The 13,808-nt window shown below is 37.2% G+C and overlaps 2 protein-coding genes across 2 annotated transcripts; both read right to left on the bottom strand.

The window, feature by feature from the left end:
• Window positions 1-399: 399 nt before the first annotated feature.
• Window positions 400-7,410, bottom strand: LOC103698388 (probable transcription factor PosF21). Its single transcript, XM_008780386.4, has 5 exons — window positions 7,071-7,410; window positions 6,119-6,995; window positions 2,520-2,652; window positions 1,354-1,438; window positions 400-967 (listed from the first exon to the last, which is right to left on the bottom strand). Exons 2-5 carry the CDS (start codon window positions 6,811-6,813, stop codon window positions 636-638), a joined length of 1,245 nt encoding a protein of 414 aa, XP_008778608.1. The 5' UTR covers window positions 6,814-6,995; window positions 7,071-7,410; the 3' UTR covers window positions 400-635.
• A 2,207-nt stretch (window positions 7,411-9,617) lies between these two features.
• LOC103698386 (F-box protein SKIP16) lies at window positions 9,618-13,574 on the bottom strand. Its single transcript, XM_008780385.4, has 5 exons — window positions 13,260-13,574; window positions 11,430-12,149; window positions 10,563-10,781; window positions 10,315-10,421; window positions 9,618-10,104 (listed from the first exon to the last, which is right to left on the bottom strand). The coding sequence occupies exons 1-5, from the start codon at window positions 13,467-13,469 to the stop codon at window positions 10,026-10,028; spliced, it is 1,335 nt and encodes a 444-aa protein (XP_008778607.1). The 5' UTR covers window positions 13,470-13,574; the 3' UTR covers window positions 9,618-10,025.
• Window positions 13,575-13,808: the final 234 nt, after the last annotated feature.

The raw sequence follows: 13,808 nt of genomic DNA, 5'->3' as shown, positions 1-13,808 counted from the left end.
ATCCTGGTTGATTTTAATCAGAAGTGAATCTTTAAATTCAAAAGCTATCCGTCTATATTCATCAAACATCAGCGGCAAAACACTCAAAAGGAGCCAAGTAGCACATGATCTAGCCCAACACAAATTGCCCCCACCGCCACCGGCGCAACCAAAAAGCAAACATTTGAGACATGCAAAACCAGCACCACTACTTCCCTTTTAACATGGCGAGTGAAATTATTGAGCCGATAACCACCAAAGCACCAGAACAAGGAGCAATCAAAGGTACAAACCAACCAGTCCGGCACAACGAATCTGAATGCTCTCACCTCAAAAGAGAATCTGAATGGTGATCAGGCACTCGGTATACTGCAACGAGTTGCAAACGGTGGCTGTAACTCTAGTCACAAAGCATCGAGCTTATGCAATCACCACATTTATTGAATCTAATTCAGCAAGAATTTAAGTGGGGCTATTAACAGTAAGGCATTACCCATAAAGATAGCATTGTCTATCTGAAGCATGACGAAAAAGCAAGCGAATGTGGATTGTTAAAAGATCTTCATCATCCAAGTACTTTCAAGAAAAGCATTTGCAATAGGTACCTGAATATTCAACACCAACTAACCAAACTACTGGATATTCCCTTTGATCAATCATTCCTGCGAAGTGCTGTTATCTGAAGTGCTCTCTCTTTGAGAAGTCATCACTCCTTTCATTTTCAGCTCAGCCGGGGACTGCTGCTGTTGCTGTTGGACTTGAGGCTGGTGCTGTTGCAGATGCATTTGTTGCAGATGCTGCGAATGGATTTGGAGTTGCTGAAGTTGCTGGGCAGCCAAAAGTGACTGCATTGCCGGATTGTGCTGATAGTATTGCTGAGTGGCTCCAAAAGATGGTCCAAAGTTAATCATCTGTCCACCACTAGGAACTGCCTGCCCAGTTGCAATTTTCAATCGCTGAACCTCCTCTCTGAGAGCATCATTTAATGCTACACCAAGCATTTGGGAAAAAAAAAAAAAGTTCAGCAAATGACATTATCTGGTGTAGGGCATGGAAGCCAAGCCACACATTCCCAGTTTGATAAAATTCTTAAAACTTTCAACAAATCAGATGAGGTAATGAAGCTGATAAATCATAGAAAGATCTAAATCTTGACAACATTTTTTCTTTTCGTTGTCTTTGCTGCTGCCATCAGATATTGTCTTCGTGGACCACTATAACATATTACATATAATAGATAAAAAAGCCAACATAGTATGAATATTAAAATTGATGAAAGAACTCTAGTAAGTCATTCAGAAAAAAAAGGAAATCTGGTAAGGAGATAATCTGAAGATATGCACAATGTTTAAGGTTGTAAAGCTGGGAACTTACCATCTTGCAGGTGAACCTGCTGCTCCATGGTCTGAAGACGCAGCTTCAACTCATTATTTTCAGCAGTCAATCCAGTAGTGTCTCTCTGTCAAGATTAGCCAACATGACCGATTGAATGAATGACTAGTCAGCCTTTGTAAGCATTCCATGTTCATTTCCCATAGGAAGCTAATAAAAATAGAATGCTACTGAAATATTATTACTAGGGTGAAGGAAATTTGTCAGGAAACCAGATGAAGTCAGATTTACTACTAATACATTCTACTCCAACATCATATTATCACTGTAATAGCTTCATGCTTCTTTTTCTCTTCTGGTGCCTTACTAATACATGATTGACTCCAACATCATATCATCAGTATCATAGCTTTGTCCTTTTTCTTAATCACTATCATAGCTTTGTCCTCTTGTGTGTGCGTATGCACGCGCGCGCGTGTTGATTCGGATTTACTACTAATACATGCTTTACTCCAAACATCATATGATCACTATCGTAGCTTACTACCTTTTTTTTAATCATTACCATAGCATTGTCTTTTTTTGGTCTTTAGATAGAACTTGGAACATTTGGGGATCCTTACAAGACAGTGCTTAGAGTAAGATGAATTGGAAAAATGTCAAGGACAGTATTTTGCTTATCTCCTAAGTATCTGCATTTTACACTAGCTGTTTCCATATTAGTTTCTCTTATCGCTTTAAAATAATGGTTCCTCAGTGTGAAGAACATATATTTCAATGTGCAAGTTGAGAACCACCACTTAAAAATAGAAAGAAACAAATTCTCGGTAATAACTAGCATCATAGTTTTTCCTGCAAGCTTGATTGCAGGATGGAATACCTAAGTCAAGAATCCATAGGAATTGTTTCAGAGAAAACCCTTTATAACACATAGAAGACAAACTTTAGCTGTTTGTATAGTTATAAATATGAAGTGAATCAAGACATAAGTTTTGTGGAAAAGTTAGTCTGTGACCTGATGTGGGTATGAAGGCTCCAATATGCAGGGGCCTACAAATAAAACATCTTATAAGGTATGCTAACCAACCTTCTTATCATGCATCACTGAAAAGAAAAAAAAGAAGTATAAATATCGCATGTGCACTCACAGAGAGGAACCCTTCTGACTTACTAACTCCCAATTTACATGATTTGTAGGATAAAAATACCTGTAACATGGCCAACTGAGCTGATAATGTTGTAGCTTCTGTCTGCAGGGTTTGCACTTTTCGCTCAAGCTCTGAGATGTAACGCATCTTTCTTTCTTTTGACCTAGCAGCTGACTGCCTATTCGCCCAGATCCTATCATATTCCACCAGAGTACTTGTTATATAAGACCATGTAAAAAAAAGGAATTGTATAATAATGTCATGAAGATAGAAATGGTTATATCTGAAGATTATATGAGAAATTAACTTGCACAAATAACATATTGTAATCACAAGCCTCATATCTGGATTTATCTTCCATTTCTTCGCTTCTATTTATACAATGAAATTCTCATAAATTGGACTAAGACTATCGAAGTCACCTAGCTCTCTTTGAGCACAAAAAATGCCCAAAACCAAAATTGGAAATGCAAATCATACATCTTTCTAATATTTGGCGTGATGGCAAGCACAAGCCAATCATTAGTGCATATGAAAACTTATGTATATATTCTATAGACTAAATTGCTTCTGCTTAAGAAATGCTGGCTTAAGCAAAAAAAACTCGTCCAAGATTTTACTGAAAACTTGTAACATCAGCATGGAGACTAAGCAAATGCTGGCAGAAAGATTAAATTAAAGGGTAAATACAATCTCTGTTAACTTTTTGACATTGCTGGATCTTAGTGCTCCATTTTGTAATTTCCAATAATAATCCAAGTATGAAGGCTCTCACATGACTGCTTTATGAAATCAGGCCTTTTCTGTAAGACATTTTAAATAAACAAGCTGAAAGAAGTGACTGGATGGATATCCTAAGTACTTGGATGTTGTTTACTCTACCGTCAGATTTAGAAGAAATATTGTTAAGATCCAATGGGATTGTCAATATAGGATGCATCAATGGCTCAGTGCAAAATTACAAATAGATAGAGGGCTCGTTTGGTTCGCAGGAAAAGAGGAGGGAAAGTGTGGTCAATGAGAAAGTAAAGAGATGCCTCTTGTTTAGTTGGAGTTTTCAAAGGAGAGAGACGCAAAAGTTGTATTCCCGTGGGAATATGATTCCCACGTTTCATGAAAAAGTCTTTCCCATGAGAAACATGGAAAAGTTACTTTTCCGTGATCCGGAAATCGAAACATTTTTAATTTTTTCTAAAAAGGCCCTTCTTGATCTTATATAGGAGGGACGGGTTTGTGAATCTAAGCATCAAATCAAGGATCCTTATTTGATCCAAAGTATTAAAGACCTAATTTTTATTAAGGGTATAATAAGAATTATACATAACTTTTCTAGGAAAGTGGATGGTCAACCAAACATAAGCACTCTAGAAATCTGTCATTTTTTCATGGTCAACCAAACATGCCAAAAGTATTTTTTCAGACATCCTCTTCCTAGGAATCATATTCCTATAAGGAAAAATGCTTCCCGCGAACCAAACAAGCCCAGAATGAACATATTGCTGCCAGAATAGAGCCAAACCAGATCTACAATTTTGCAATCCTTCTCAACTTAGTTTCGTGTTTAAAAAACAACTTTGCATGTGATGGCAAAAGGCTTGGGTAAGATATCATCATAACCAAAGAAATACGGTACATCTTAAGGTTAGTCATATATTTGTCCAAAGAAAGAAATGCATATTCAAGGAAAAGATACTGATAATCACCTCAATCAAAGTCAAGAAAAAGAGAAAATAGTCTTTAAGAAGCAAATAAACTTTTAGGGTACAATATACTTGTTGCATTTCTTCCCGTGTTTTAAAATGCGGTGCATGTAGCTGCATATGCATACTCTTAGCAGAACTACATATGTAACCCAATTAGCATTCTAGGACCACTACAGTCCCTGCAGATGAATCAGGTTCAGATGATGGTTGTGTTTGATGTTGATTTCATGTGGGACAGATATAGGTTTTAATAATGTTACTAATGTTAATTACATTATAACTATTGCTGTTAGGTATTAATTACTAAGTGGAAGTGGTAACTGTTAGTTGTTATTGCTATTAACATGATTATTGCTTATCAAAAAATTACTTTCATTTTTGCTGTTGTTGTTATATATTTAATATATTTTGTTCTTAAACAATTAAAAAAGAGTAACCGCATATGTACCCATATATGCACTATGCAGTCTCTTGACCGGCTGCATATTGCAGCCACCTTTTAAAACACGAATAGCTTCATCTTAATATTCCACCTAATCCACCTTGCTTAAACTCATTCTATTCAAGCAAGTTATAAGAACTCCAAAATCACATTCCCATAAGCCTTTCTTCCACCTATCAAAGAAAACTGTTTTCACCCAATCAATCCCCCCTTACCCCTAAAAAAATAAAAATAAATAAATCTACATGGTTCATTGAACTTACAAATTATAAGAATAGTGTTTTCTATGTGCTTGCCTTAATAAAAATGCACTTTGGTTCCCAAAAAGTAATGTTTCCAAACTTCATTTGCTTCATCTTGCTAGCACTTAACTCGAGAATTATTTATTTTAATTAACTAATGGACCTATTATCATAAGACCCACAAATTCATTAACTTGGGGATGAGGACAATAAAAAGTAAACTATTCCAAAATAAATTTCTAGAGTGCCCATCATCTCATCTTCCTCAAACATGCCGAAACTTTTGTATGAAAGTAGTGGAACCCATTAGGCTCAGAGCTTTCTGTGCTTCCTTTCAAAAGCTTCTTCTATCATGTCCTCATCTAACTTCCTTCAAAGCACTCTTCCCTCACCATCAATAACCTTGATGTGGGTAAAACTAGAGCTCTTGCTATTACCCCTCATGAAATCTCTAAAAGAAATATTATTTAAGCTAAAACCGTTGTGTTCTTTTTAGTCTTACTCAGCAAATTTGAAGATATCTGGTCCCTTCCCTCCTATTGTAAGATAAAACTTCATAGAGATTAAGATCAAGGCATTTAAGACCTTGTTGATCTAGTCCAAGACAATCCACCTGCCAGGTAAATGCTCGATCAAGCTACGCATGAAAGTAATCCTAAATCCCTAATAATACATTGAGTCATGGAAAACCTACAGATTACGTTAATTAAGTATAACGTAATTTTTTCCATTCATTTATCTTTCAGTTGTTAGCTAACAAAACCATAAAATCATAGAAAGTCTTAGCTCAGGTCCCCAGAGAGGAGTTGTCCAAAAACGAGGTCCTATGGAATTAAAGAGAAGTGAAACACAAGGACCTATAATCTTCATACTTGACTTGTTTTGTTCCCGGATGCTTTAGAGATAGAAAAATCATTTTTATAGTTTACTTAATGGATTATGAATCTTAATAAGATAGAATTCAAGTATATGATCCATTATCCTTTTTCTGTTTAGCAACTTCCTAACCTAGGTATAGATCTATCCTGATGTCTAAAATTATTCTTTTCTTTGAGAACTCCATTAAATCTAAAATTATTCTCTTCTCTGAATACTTCAATTCTTCTTCTTGCTATCCTATGCTGAATAAGAATGGGAACTTATTTGCATTGTAAAATCCATAATAATGCATTCTTTCGATGCAATTAACTTTGCAATTCTCAAAGGAAAAATGAAATGACAATGTTTATCCAATTAAATATTTTAAAGAGAAGTCTTTCTTAAGAACCAAACCTTTTTGCTCGCTTTGGATCAACAAGTGTAAGATCAGCAAGCTTTGCAGCTGACATGGCTTTCTTTGTCTCCGCTAAAGATGGACCTTCTGAGCCCGATGCCAGCATCTCTGGCTTGATCGTTGTAGACCCATCCATAGATTGGCTATGTTGGTGCCTCACCCTTGGCCTCTCTTTGGAAGCTGAGGCCGAATTTTCAGTGTGACAAGGAAAACTAGGTGCAGGCGCTGGTGCAGTCACTGAAGTCTCAATCCCCGGCAAATCCAACCCAGATGTCTCAGAAAACGAGGTGAACTTGTCCATGTCGAGGTACATAGAGAGTGGGTCTTCCTCAGTCTCATCAGACAGCGATGGGCCTTCACCAGACCCTACAACCCCAAGGTCGCTGTCAAAGCTAATATCATCAGGGAGGCTCAAAATCTCAGATTGAGCCCTCCGGTGACCGACATTTCTTGGTGGGTAATCTGGCATTCCGCTTATATCATGACTGAACTGCCCGGCATCCGGCACCGCTGCCCGACTAAAATGGCCAGACTCGGGAGCGGCCCCAGCAATAGAAGAAGAAGATGAGGCCTCGCATTTAACAGGGAAGCTACGGGATGGTGAGGCAAACACAGTATACCGAGACGATGGAGGTGGTAAACCACCACCACCGCCACCAACACCTCCATGGACTGGGGATTTATCCTTCTCCATAACTACAAATCTTCCAACCTCAAGCAGCACAAATATATTAACTCCCGATAGATAAGCAAGACGAACCAGAGCACCCACACTACAAAACCCTAGCAATGGCAGATCTGAGATACCTTAAAACCCTCAAGATCAATGATCAGGGGTTTCTCTCACAGAACACGACCGAGAAAACCGCAAAACCCCTAACAAAAAAACTTCTCAGCTACAAAAAAACACTAATCAAAACAGTAGAAAGACGCGGATTTGTTGAGACTAACCTCCAATCTCCAAAATCCAAGAAGCAAAGAAATGAAGCGGAAATCGGTCAAAACGAGTCTTCTCCGGTCGATGCTGAGTTCCAAAAGCGGAATTTTTCACAGGGAGTGCAGAGAATAGGGCTGAAACCCTAGAAATGCAAAGATCTGGGCTGCCAGAGCACCCAGAAGACCGCCATTTCGGAGGAATCGAGCATTGCGTTGAAGGGTTTTTATCGAATCGGAAAGAAAAAGGCGAGTCCTGGAACGCGGAGTTGGCAAGAGGGATTAGAGAAAAGCACGAGGAAGACCCATGCAAGAAGCAACCGCGGGAGAGAGAAGCTTCTGAGGACAGAGAGGCAGATTTATAGCAAGGGGGATTTTAAGAAATTTGAGGTTTTTGAAATGTTGGTCCGAAAACCAAAAGTAGAGGTAATAATTTTATACGAAAATTTATCCAAAAAAAATTTATACAAAATTTAAAAAAAATAAATTTTTATCAAATTTGGACGGATTCAGAGAGTAAATTTTTGAATTAATCCGTACATAACTAAAATAAATTTTATGGGTATGCCATCCATTGTGATTCCTAATAATTAATAATTTTATAAAAAATATACCTAAAAAAATTTATACTAAATTAATAGACTGCAGTATTAGAAGCTCATCGATTATTTATTTAATATTATTATTTTTAAAAAAAATTGAATTTGTTGTAATGTTTTAGATGATGTATTATTCAGTCGAAACTATATATCAAAATTTTAACCCAATATAACACCTTACACCTCAAAAGCAGCTTTGCAAATATTTTACATTATATTTAAAATAACAAAAAAATGTTTATTTTCATTCACATTTATGAAAAGAAATTTGAAAAATATATATCTTTAATATAAAATTTTATTTTTATAAAAGTACAAGTCAAAATAACTATCAGTTTTATAATTTTGAATAACATGTTACAGTGGTTTTTTCCTACATTATTATGTATATAATGTAAAAGGGGGATGTAGAAATTATTACAATGATAGTTGTAGTGGTCCTAATACTGTTAGTTTTAAATATAGATTAGTTTTAGTTACCAGATGAGCACATGGTTAGAAGGTTAAGCACATGCTTACCAAGAATTTTATGAACATATAATATATTAAATGGTAATGATGTGTTTCGAGGCATCTTATCCATGAAGTACTTTGTACACTGGGTGTTGTTGTATTTACTATTATAAGGACTATAATAGCTATTAAACTTGGCATTAAAATGATGTTGGTTGTTTGAAGTCTAAAATATTTCTCAAATAATAATTTATTTTGATGTTATAGCAACTAATAATAATACTTTCACATCGAATTTTGTTGCATTTTCTATTACAACGGCTATAACATCTATTATAATATAGTATTGAGATGATATTGTTTATAAGTCTCAAATATTTCATCAAATAGTAATTTATTATAATGTTATAGCAATTAATAGCAGTTTTATCTCTTGGCTATTAAAAGTCTGTTAGAATGAAATCACTAGTTTATCGATATGGAGATTTAAACACAGTTAGATTGTAATCGGGTCGAACTTGACCGAGCACGGTCCAAGTTTGGCTTGAAATTAATTTTGAACTTGAAATTTGGCATCAAGCTTGGATCTTTATTAATTGATCGATCTTAATCGAGTCTAATTGCTAATCAAGAGAAACACAAAGTTATTTTTGACCAGCTTGATAATCAAATAGAGCCAACATTATCTTAAACTCATACCAAGCTCATTTCAAGATTAGTTCTGCGTAGAATTGTAGCTCAGTTCTAGATTAAATGTAACTTGATTTCAACAATTCAAATAATATGCTAATTAAATCGTTAAACTTGAATTATATATTCAGAATGTTAGATGTTGGATCTATTTCAACAAACGATGTATTTGTGTTGTTGTTTTGCATCCATTCTATTTCAAGCCTCATGATGTAGGGTTTTCAATCAAGCTCAAGCTTGGCTCAATTAACTTGGGACCGTGCTTGATCAAGTTTATATACTAGAGACAACCTGGAGACATAGTCGAGCTACCTGGATTAATTGATTGCCTCATGCCCACCTTTGAAGATACTCCATTTATCATATTATGCCGCTTCAGCCTTGCACAAAGTTTTATGTGAAGTATAAGGCATCTTCTCTAGACGTTATAAACCTTTGCTTAGTAACTAAAGATTTTGGATTTGATTCTTGGATGGTTTATTTACAAAAGTTTGAAGCTAGAAAATTAGTGTGGGTAGGACTTCCCAGTCTCTCTCAAAAAAAAAAATAGAAAAAGACTTTATGACCTCTTCTCCGGTTTCTCATGCCATTTTGGAGTCAAGCCACCTCTATAGAAATGTTGGTTTAGATTTCAAATGGTTCAGATATGATATTAGAAGTGCTACATTACCCATTCCTACTCAGCTGATTCAGCTGGCTCTGGTGGAAATGCTTTATCATCTGCTAGGCACACAAACCTATGATAGCATGGCTGCATAAAAACAGATTAGCTAATTCCTACTCACAGCTTCATGGATTACTTCGAAAAAGCTTTCATGATCAATTGATAGCAACATATTTCCAAGAACAATATTGAAAAGTTTCAGAACATCACCTGCTTTCAGAATTCTGTGCAGCCTGCTTTAAGTCCAAATGCACAAGATGATTATATACATAAAACCTAGCTTGTTAAATAAAAAACTACCATAAACACTGCAATGCCATGCTGGACTCCTGGCAGTCACATTGTCCCCCATCTGTTTCAATTAATCTCAATCGGACGACCAGGATATACCTCATGCAATTTTCATGTTTCAATTGGTATCTTGCATGAACAACATGATTTGGGTCAAAAAAAAAAGACAATATAGTCAAATAAACAACTCATACTAAAGCGAATACCCCCAAAGAAAAAAGTCATATACTGCAGAGGTCTGCACAGAATAGCAATTATAGACCATGCCTTCACTGATTAGAAGATGTACTTTGGTTCTTCAAGAATGAAAGGTGCCACTTTCACATCAAACTGCTTCCCTTCAGGCTTCCTCAACCTAAAGGCAAAGAAATAGATAATCATTCGAGATGAGGTATTGTTGGCATAACACGAAGATAATAAATTTAAATCGACAATTAAAAATAAAGAATGACCGTGCTCATTGGGATACTCTAAGATGTCCTCCTACAGGACATGGATCGGTAGCTTTAACCATTACATGTAATATTCTTTTTGGGTAACACAAGTAATATGCTCATTTAAGTACCTGCCAGGAACAAATGTAAAAGAGCCCTCAACAGATCCAGGAGCCCCTGGCAAGGGGGTGCAACTTTCATAGACAAACTCTTCCTTATCAGGGAACAGGAGAGGAAACTGCAGCCACAAACAGTGAAAAATGAACATTAATTGATCCTTTGCTTGCTCTCACAACAAAAACTGAAGGTATGCAAACTTAAAATCTTGTCAACTTATGTGCCGTGTCATAGAAGACATCTAAAATAAGGCAAAGCCTACCTTTCCTATTACAGCTTCACCATGCACATCAGATACAACAATATCCCTGCAACGGATAATCCAATGCCGTGAATGGAGCTGGCATGAGGAGAAGTACATGCCACCCAGCATGCATCCCTCAGGAAGGAGAGACATCCGAATTGAGTAAGAATAATAATACTCTTGATCCCCTCCATTAAGATCAGATGCTTCCGGCACAAACACAGCAGATGCACGCACCTTCAGACATCAGGCAAAAATCCATATGGCAACAGATAAAGGTTTCATTATTCCAGGATTATGAAGAATACAGTTCCTTGCAAGAGAACTTAAAATCTAATGAATTAAACAAGTAATAAAGGATTGTGAGGTTTCCTGTGCAAAGGGAATCTAAACAAAGGTAGCTATGAGAGGCATACAAAATGTCAAAACCTGACAACAGGTTATTAGGTGCAGGTCCATGCCAAGCAACTCCAAGTTCTAGGCATGTGGTAACCATTGAGAAACAAGCAAACCACTCCGCACGTCTCTTGGTGCTGACCCATATCAAACTTTCCCAGTTCTGTATGGCTCAACAGTACTCTGTACTGCACCTAAAAGCCACTAACCATCTTTTCTTTTCTTTTTCTTTTTCTTTTTTGGCCAAAATTCAGATCTTGGAACAAGCGTTGAGCTAGGAATGACAAAATTATAATACGGCAAGCGGACAACCTATGACTTGACAAGCAAACAACTGGGAAACAGATCTCACGTGAATATCGTTTAAGGCAAATGCCATTGTAATCATATATTACATTAAGATATTGCAGATAATCAAGGATGCTCTAAGAATATTGCCATAAAAATCACAAATACAGGCTGCGATGAAACAAAATGAGTTTTTCATACCTGAACCCCATTAGTCACTGCAACAGAACATAATGGAGGTAGCTCAGGATATAAGCTGATACTTCGAAATGATCTTTCTCCACGAAGGCAAATTACACCACTATGCAGACGCCTGGAATGCTCTTCCAACCACAACAGCAATGCATCTTGTGGCACATGATTACCAGCATCAAGCATTGGGTTTATCAATTCTTGTGGTACACATGGCAACATTTCTCCATCAGTCATCAGATTCTTCGTGCCAACATAAAGTTGGCCATCAGCACAATTAAGGAAAAAGTACTTCCCTGAATAATATGAAGCTGCCAAGATAATATACTTCGACCTGGTTGGAAAACCTAGCCTTCTGGAAAATATTTTAGTATATGCAACAATCTGCTTTAGAGGTAACAAGTGCACATTTACATAATGGTCATAAAACTCATAGCCTCCTATAATCCCCAAAGAGGCCAGACGTTTTCCCTCAGATGGATCTTCAGACATCGTCTGCTGACCATCACAAAATTGAAACATGACCCTTGTTGGCACAGGTAATTTTACCCCTAGCGATTCCTCTGCCCATTTTATTTCAGCTTCAGATGCACCTTTCCTCAAAGTATCATGGGCTTCTGGATAATTTACAGCCATCCAACTCTTGATTGAAACCCAACATTGTTTGGCTCTCTTTACTAGAGGCAAGGGGTACCTACCAAATGATCGAAACCAAATCTTATATGCAGCCTGCAAAATAGTTATACATTTATAATTATCAGATACTTGCATATGATTGCAAGAGCAAAGAAAGGAAGAAAGATATATCCAGCATTGCAAGTGGAATAAAGAAACCAGACTTTGTTTACATTATCTCTTCAGAAGTGCTATTCAAGCTGCATGTCCTCAGGGCACGAAAGATGTTGGCAAAACAATCAAAAAGTTTTCAGAATTGTAATCAACTCCATAGTTAACAGATGGGTTGAGCTGGATATGGATGGGTAATGCTATGCTGCTCATTGTTGCCTATTGTATATCATGACAACATGCAGCAGGTCTGTGCTCATTTTTTTTTAAGATCTAAGAAATTTAAAACACTCAGGATCACAGCTGTTCTTTTTGGCCGCCAAGTATGTCACAGAACTCTTCACATATATATTTCCACCCATAAATGCGTGATCAAAAGTGGGGTCATTGGAGAGCATCCTTGATTAGGTTAAGCACAACTATAATTTGAGAAAAGCAAAGCAACTCACTTAAATTTCAAAACTTTATGCAGAAATCAAGAAGTTTAATGTTCAAAATTCCAGCAACTTCGTTTCCTCACCTACGAATATTCAAAATCAATCTGATCCAACTTTCCTTTTTGTTCCTTATAAGTTATAGCTGCATTTTTTTTTCTTTTCTTTTTCGCCTCTTCCTGCTAATTCTTGCTCTTTAGAATATTTATCTCTTTATGCATCATTTAGTACCAAATACATAAATAAATATGTAGAATGAGTTCTCAACTTATCTTACACTTTCCCCTTTCTTCCCCCATTTCTAGGATTTGGATCCCATTTCCGAATTATCTCCAAAGGAAAAACCCTTCCTTTTTTCCTTTTCTCCCTTCTCAGCCAAAAACACAAATTTCTCAAAAAAAAAGATCCCATCTCTCTTAAATTCAAACCCCAAGTCGCTAACTTCCCCCCAGAAAACCCTACCATGCCGTCCCCCCATCATCCCTCTTCATCCCCACCCATTCCCCCTCCCCACCTACTGAAAAGAGAGACATCAGGAGCGATCGACAACACAATCGAGGACCATATAGAGGAATCCGTCGAAACTGAGCTCGGAAAGAAGAGAAGGAGAGGGAGATACCTTGAAGGATGGGCAAGGGTTGCCGTCGGGGTCGAGGGGGGCGTCGAGGCCGAGATCGCGGGTGCAGAAGTGGCGCCAGAGCGCGTCCTCGGAGGCGGCGGCCCTCAGCTTGGTAGAGACGCAGGCGACAGTGGTGACAACTACAGGTTCGAGCTTGGAGAGGATGGTCTCCAAGATCAGACCCTCCAATCCCTCCAGCCCCACCGCCATTTCCCTTCTCCTGTCGAGCTCCACCGATCGATTCCTTCAAATAAATTGGGGCACGATAGCTACGTGTCGTGGATATCCTTGTGGCGTTATCTTGTGTTTGGTGTATCCGATCCAGTGGATACATTGAAATCGTCGTGTTCCATTTGGTGTATCTGATCATTTTATTTATTTATTTATTATTTTTCTTTTTATAATAGATGGAAAGTAAAACAAAATAAATAACAGTAAGAAACGATAAAACATAAAATGGCACGTCACTGCCTTCGCCTAAAAACCAGGAACATAATCTAAACCTATTGCGTCCGCAGAAGATTAAATTCTCAAGGAAGAACTGAGTCC

The sequence above is a fragment of the Phoenix dactylifera genome, chromosome 14, assembly GCF_009389715.1.
Source record: "Phoenix dactylifera cultivar Barhee BC4 chromosome 14, palm_55x_up_171113_PBpolish2nd_filt_p, whole genome shotgun sequence".
NCBI classification, from domain to species: Eukaryota; Viridiplantae; Streptophyta; class Magnoliopsida; order Arecales; family Arecaceae; genus Phoenix; species Phoenix dactylifera.
Note: the sequence above shows the minus strand (reverse complement) of the source record. Positions and strands in the feature narration are given on the sequence as shown.

Excerpts from the sequence above, each read along its gene's own strand:
- LOC103698388 (XM_008780386.4), bottom strand. The coding sequence starts at position 6,813 with ATGGAGAAGGATAAATCCCCAGTCCATGGAGGTGTTGGTGGCGGTGGT. Across the intron at positions 2,653-6,118 it reads GATCCAAAGCGAGCAAAAAG|GATCTGGGCGAATAGGCAGT; the intron begins GTTTGGTTCTTA and ends GGAATATGATAG. Across the intron at positions 1,439-2,519 it reads CTCAGTTGGCCATGTTACAG|AGAGACACTACTGGATTGAC; the intron begins GTATTTTTATCC and ends TAATCTTGACAG.
- LOC103698386 (XM_008780385.4), bottom strand. The coding sequence starts at position 13,469 with ATGGCGGTGGGGCTGGAGGGATTGGAGGGTCTGATCTTGGAGACCATC. Across the intron at positions 12,150-13,259 it reads ACCCTTGCCCATCCTTCAAG|GCTGCATATAAGATTTGGTT; the intron begins GTATCTCCCTCT and ends ACTATTTTGCAG. Across the intron at positions 10,422-10,562 it reads GTGAAGCTGTAATAGGAAAG|TTTCCTCTCCTGTTCCCTGA; the intron begins GTAGGCTTTGCC and ends TTGTGGCTGCAG.